We start from the raw sequence: 6,721 nt of genomic DNA on the forward strand, positions 1-6,721 counted from the left end.
TGGGGTCTGCTTTGTATCCGCACGTCACTTTGACCGTGCTGTTTGTTGCACAGGATGGTGACTGCCAAGGTGTGGGTTCTAAAGAAGCATTTTGAGGGATTTCCCAAAACCAGTGACTTCAACCTGAAAAAAATAGAGCTACCAGACTTAAAGGATGGAGGTAAGTGGAGTGCCACTTGTTTTTATTTTTTTCCAGAGGTTGTCTGATTGCTGACATCTGTAGGACTGTGCAATGGCTGTGCATCTGTAGTATTGTTTGTATGTTTCTCTGACTTGGATTTTTGAAAATTGGTGGGCACAGCTTGTGGCAAGCCATGCACCTTAGCATAGGAGGGTGACTGCTCAAGAAAGAAAAAGCATGGGTTTTATTGCTGTGTTTCTCTGTTTTGAAAAGGGTAGGGAATATGATAACTTATTTTATGTAAGACCTGTTGATAAGGGAATTAACCTTGATTTTTGGCTTCACATGGATATCCACACCACGCTGTCTTGAACCCCACTCCACCACTTGTCCTTTACAAAATTTACTCCAGTTTAGAAGATGCACCAGAGAAATTGCATTAAAGTACTACTTAAAGATTTGAAAGGTGACTTCTTATGTGTACTTTCAAATGTTTCCATAGCATGTGTAGTTCTATAGCATTTGGACACACTTAAAAAATTCATGCATGTGGATATCCAAGACAATTGAGTAATTTCTTCCTTCCTGTTACATAGTCTTGACTGTTCTTCCTGCTTACTCTGAGTAATGGGAAAATATTTATATCTTGATATACTTCTAGCTTGTATTAGCTAGACCACTGCAGTACAGATGATGAAAAGCATTAATTATTAGCTGAAGATGAAAAACTGAAAATGCTGTGTGAATGAGAATTTAAATTGAAATTTGTGTAACAGTATAGTAACAGTATAATTCACGAGAACTAGTGGCATTAGAGACAGTAAGGTGGATTAGGTTACTAGCGCTTTCTGTTTAAGGTAGCAAAGTAGTGTCTGTATTTGACTTGTGCCAAGGTTTCTTACCAACCTCTGTTGCTTGAATCATGGAAACGCATTTTATATCTGACTCGAAAGTTAGTATTTTGATTAGGGGGTGTAGTCTCTTGAGCTTTCTATAGAGAGAAGGCAGATAAAGAAAAACAGGGTTGAAAAGAAACTAGACTCCTAAAGATGCACTACCACAGAGAATGTCTTTTGTAACAGCGGAGTGATAATCCTGACAAAGCTAATGAATGTAGTAGTCCTTTCTGGTAGTTTTTTCCCTAAAGGATGATGTGATATGGGGATTTTGAGCTGTCAGGAGTTTGTATAGCTTTTGTTGAAAAATTGACTTGTGGAAACTGTGCTTAACTGCCTTGCTAATGCCCAGGAATTTGCTTTGTCTTTTGTTGCAGAATTACTGCTTGAATCAGTGTTTCTCAGTGTTGATCCTTACATGAGGTATATCTTTTTCTTCTTTTTAAATTGTTGGCTAAAATATCTCATTTGATCTCCCACTTAAGTATCAAAAGAGCATGTACTGAGCGCATCCGCTGTTGCCAGACTCCCAGATGCCTTTTTCTGCTTTTTATAAAATGTGTGTAAATTACAAAGCTCCCAAATTGAGCAGTGCCAGATTCAGCCAGACATTAGGATAATGATGCTGCAGCCCTAGACTTTTCTCAGATTCTGCTGTTGTTCCTTGTCATGTCTCTTCCACTGGAATGCAACAGACTCAAATGAGACTGCAGCCCTGTTGCAGCGGCTGCTTCACTTATCTTAGCATCCTTGTACTTAATGGTACGTATTCTAAGTAGGAAATTGCTGATATGCCCTTGTTAATAGGTTCAAGCACAAGGAGACTGGGTACTTTGAAGAAGTCTGGTGGACCCTAGTGCCAAGAGATAGTTCTTTGAAGTCTCAGCCTTCTTGTAGTGGTGAACCATGCTGGGAATTGCTGGAAATATTTCCCCAACACTCTAGCCCAGTATTCAGTCAAGCTGGGATGCTCAAGTAGCTCACTGTGGAAAACATACGGTTGTGTCATTACAAAGAAAAGCTCTTTGCGATCTGTTCAGCATCACTGCTTATGCTCTTTTTCTGGGTCAGACGGTAGCTACTGCTTTGTAGCGTGTCTGGAGCATCATTAAAGTTGCTTACAGTAAGCCACCTCTCTGCCTGTGTTACAGACCCTACAGTCAAAGGGACATGAAGGAAGGAGACATAATGATAGGCACACAAGTTGCCAAGTAAGGTCTTCTGTTCTTGTTATCCATGCACATGGCAGATCTTGAAGGAATGTACTGACATTCGAAACATCTGCAGCCTGCATTACCTATTTTTATGCGAGTCTGCATACTTCTGCAACTGTATTCTTATTTGTCATTGTTTGGAACATGTTTTTCCTCTAAGAACCTCTTTTGCCTTCTTGGAGAGCATTTAGGCCTCTGATACAGTCTAATGTTATTTCTGGTGGTAATGTTTTCAAAGGAAATTTTTACAAGCAGAGGCATAAAGGACTGCCCACTGTATTTACCATAAGTGTCAACTTCACATTTTAAAATCTGTTGTGCTTGTGATTTCATGCCCAAAACCATGCATGCTATCCACTCCAGGTAAGAATACCTCAGCATCACCTAAGATACAGCTCTAGATGTAGCTAAAGGGTTATCTAACCTTAAATCCATAATTTCCCAAGCCTGGTAATTTAGCTACACAAATGTTTCCCTTTGTCAGCTTGCTCCTGCTGTGCTGCCTCTAAGTTGCTGCCCAGGAACACCTGTGGCCTTTGGCTATTGAGCTTCTCTAAAGCAACACTGAGGGCTGGGGTAAATTAAGAACCAAGTCTGCTGAACGGAAGAAACTGTTTCCAATATTTCAAAGCTATTTACCTACCTCTTTGCAACATAGTTTTCCTATTGAGCTAAGAAAGTGGAATTTTCATTTGGCATAGAGACACCACAAGTATGAAATTCTCCCTGTTAGTAGATACTGCTTTCTATCTGGTTTTGTCACTCCAAGAGGAGTGAGAGGATCCATCTTCAGGATCTTCAACATTTAAATGAGGTACAGGTTGTCTGAAAAGGGAACTGATTGCTACAGTCGATCTGTGACTTCTTGCTTTTCCAGCCTTTAATCCCAGCATCTTCTTTCCTGCCTTCTAACTCACAGAAGCCTAGTCTGAATACATACCAGAGTAGTAGTAGTAAAAAAAAAAAGCTATAACGCACGCGGGAACATTGGATTTGTTGTGGGCAGGGCTGAGTCTAGAATCATCTTGCCCAGTATCCCCCAGGTGATGTGAGATTGTAGACAATTCAGGAAAGACATCAGAAGCCTACAGCATCAGCGGGTATGGGCTAAATGTCCTGACGCGAGATAATTCTTCCTCATCCCAGAACAACAGGAATAAAGGAGGGAAGAGTCAGTAATGATTTGTCTCTGACAGAGTATTTTTTATTATTTTTTTTTATTTAAACAGGATTGTAGAAAGCAATAATCCTGCTTTCAAAATGGGGGCCTTTGTCGTGGCTGGAAGTGGCTGGAGAACTCATTTCATCTCTGATGGGAAAGACCTGCAACTCCTCCCTTCCAGTTGGCCGGAATCAATCCCCAAATCTCTGGCTCTTGGGACAGTTGGTATGCCAGGGTGAGTTTTGAGATCCAGAGGCAACTATGCCCTGGATTTTGCTGTGCAGGATTTTTCCACCTATTTTTGTATTTCATAAAGAATGAGGAAAACTAAATCATGTTATGTCTGTGACAGTATTTTGGTTCAATGTGGTCAAGTCACATCTCTATGTCTGACATCTTTTTTTTCCTTACTGAGCATTCTTTCTTTTTCTTCACAGCCTCACTGCACATTTTGGTCTGCTGGAGGTCTGCAAGGTGAAGCCAGGAGAGACAGTGTTGGTTAATGCTGCAGCTGGCGCTGTGAGCTCTGTGGTGGGCAGCTCGCTAAAATTGGGGTGAGTGGCTTGAACTGCTCATACTTACTCCTCAGAAGGCTCACCTGAGAGACAGGGAACAAGGCCATGAATGATCAGGAGGGCAAGCATCCCTGAAGTCATGCCTACAGTAAGGTCTTGAGATGGGACAAGCTCCTGTAGATGTCACAAAGCTAGCTGAATATTTGCTAGAGCTCAGGAACTCTTATGGTGACAGCAGCCTAACTTTAAGGATGAGCCTTGCACCTAGCACTCTGTGAGTGTCAGCCTGTGTTGTGAGGGGATGTTTAGAAATGTTTTTCTCCTTTCCTTACAGGGTTGCAAAGTGGTTGGCTGTGCTGGCTCAGATGACAAGGTTGCCTATCTGAAAGACATAGGCTTTGATGAAGCCTTTAATTACAAGACTGTTAGATCTTTGGATGAAGCATTGCATAAAGCCTCTTCTGATGGCTACGACTGTTTCTTTGACAACGTGAGTTCAGAGGGAGGGTCTTGCCCTGAGCAGACTGTGATTTTCCTTAAGCTATAGCAGGAACTCGATATTGTATACATCAAATTGAAGACTACACCAGAGACTCCATATTGAATTCCATCTCATGGAGAAATGGTCTCTGTCGGAGCTCACTGATTTCCAGTTCCCTTCCCACACTTACTTCTGCAGCTGACCTGGACAGTAACAGAAAGAACAAAGACCAAAAGGCAAAGCTAAATTGTTAGCAGTGTTTGTAAATGGAAAGAGAGAAGTTTTCACTCTGTGGAAAGTATGGCACATTTTGGGGCAGTGAGGGAGAAGAGAGCTCTAGCCTTGCTCTGAACTACTAGAAGGGGAGTGAGCACCATATTACGTGATCCAGCTGGCTACATGGGTATCTGTAAACAAAACAATTGCAAGGCACACTTGTAAAATTGCTGAAGTGACCTGTAGAGGGTTTCTGACCTCTCCCAGGTACAGCTGGAGTGGGTCTGTGGACTGTTCTCAATTGGTTATTTAAATGTGACCACCGTGTTTTGGAGGCTGTGAGTTTAACAGTATGGATGCAGTCAAACCACATCAGTTCACCTTCAAGTCAGTGAAGAAGCCCTGGCTTTTTTAATTTCCTAGCATAGCTAATGTATTATACCTGATAATATAATGCCTGTCACAGGGTTATTAGCTGAGATACTGGCTTAAACCTCCCTGGCTAGCCTCCTGGTTTAAAGGGCAGCCATCATCACCCATTTAGCATGTTTTTCTGTCTGTGAATGATGGTGCCGTTGTTGTGTGGATTTCAATGTACCTGCCTTACCCTGGCAATCGATGTGAATGAATGCATGGTGCCAGGGCAAAGCGCTTGCTCCTGTGGCAGGAGCTCCTTGTTGTCTTTCCTTACCCTTCCCTACTTCATGTCCTGGGCTGCTAAGGTCTTAAACGAGTTTTATGGTCACATCCATTCCCTTCCCTCTCACTTCCAACTTTTGTGCAGAGCTCTCCCCAGCAGTAAATTTTGTCACAGCTTTTCTCTGTTAAAAGCTTCTGAGTGCAGCGTGTCCTATTTGGGAGAAGAGAATAATTAAGTAAAAACTTGTCATCACCATAATGTGAAGAGGTTAAAGTGCAGACTTGTGTGGGGGAAAAGCAGAGGTGGTGCTTCTTAGTATCCCTAGACATGCCCCTTAGGAGGAGGGATTTAAGGGCAAGTCTTGCCCAGTGCTTGCTTCTAAACCAAGCTTTTTCAAGCAGATTCAGAATTAAAACCAGTGCCCTGTGTTCATAACTCATTTTTAGAAGAGTGACATTAAATCCTCATAGATTTTGACTAAGTGTAAGGGTTTCTGCAGCCACCAAGTCTTTGAAGTAGTGGAACTCACCTCTCCAGCCTTGATGGAAGCTGTTGGTTAAATAATGCAAGGTTAGCAGGTTTTGGCAGTCAGTGCCAAATGCTGGATTGTCTAATGCTGTACATGCTCTCGTTCTTGTAGGTAGGTGGAGAATTTTCCAGTATTGCTATCAATCAGATGAAGAAATACGGAAGGATTGCAGTCTGTGGAGCCATCTCTCTGTACAATGACACTGTGCCTCAGAAAGGTGTGGGCCTGCTTTCTTGCATCTAAGTTTATTTGCTGTTTGTTAATGGCAGAGAGAAAGACATAAAGGACATCTCTTGAAATTTTATTGGTTGTTTCTGTGTGCCATTCAAGTGTATGTATGTGTGGACATTTGGGTAACTTACCCAGTGCTGCTCTGGGACAGCAGGAGTGTGACCTAGTGTGCTCATTGCCTTTAGTGCACACTCACATCAGATGGAGAACATCTGCTGATTAGAGATCAAGGAGAGACTAAACTACTTAAAACAGCATTCCCCAGGGCTCTAAGCAGATACAGATCAGTAGAAGAGAGGTGTGGGGACATGCTGCTGTTTACACAGTACATACTTTTAGATGAGAGAATGGATTTCCCTTGGATTTTTAGATGAGGCAATTCGGGTTTGTTTTGTTTTGTTTTGTTCTGACATAAGATTTCAGCTACTGGTGGAACTTCTGGGAAGTGTGGCTGAGATGAATATTCACTTTAAATAGCATTAAGTTTTCCAAATTTTCCTTCTAGAAGATAGGGGAGGTCTGAATTCTCTGACAATTGACTGGCTTTGGACTCCCAGATCAGTTAAAAAGTGGGACAGGTTTTTGAGAGTCTGGAGACTATCACACATTTTTGTGATTGAGGGAACTGTTTTTTAATGTGTGTAACTTTTAGGAAGAGCATAACGGCTTTGCAACCTATCAAACAAGCTGTCAAAACAGTATTTCCAGGGTTCAGT

General features: G+C 42.0%; 1 protein-coding gene across 1 annotated transcript in view; it reads left to right on the top strand.

Moving 5' to 3' along the window:
• The first annotated feature begins 54 nt into the window (after positions 1-54).
• Positions 55-6,721, top strand: part of PTGR1 (prostaglandin reductase 1) — an 8,585-nt gene continuing 1,918 nt past the window's right edge. The window contains 7 exon segments of the mRNA XM_010180734.1: positions 55-160; positions 1,395-1,440; positions 2,169-2,228; positions 3,461-3,628; positions 3,831-3,951; positions 4,243-4,398; positions 5,886-5,991. Coding sequence (XP_010179036.1) covers positions 55-160; positions 1,395-1,440; positions 2,169-2,228; positions 3,461-3,628; positions 3,831-3,951; positions 4,243-4,398; positions 5,886-5,991 — 763 coding nt within the window.

Source organism: Mesitornis unicolor, unplaced genomic scaffold, assembly GCF_000695765.1.
Source record: "Mesitornis unicolor isolate BGI_N332 unplaced genomic scaffold, ASM69576v1 scaffold34333, whole genome shotgun sequence".
Taxonomy (NCBI): Eukaryota; Metazoa; Chordata; class Aves; order Mesitornithiformes; family Mesitornithidae; genus Mesitornis; species Mesitornis unicolor.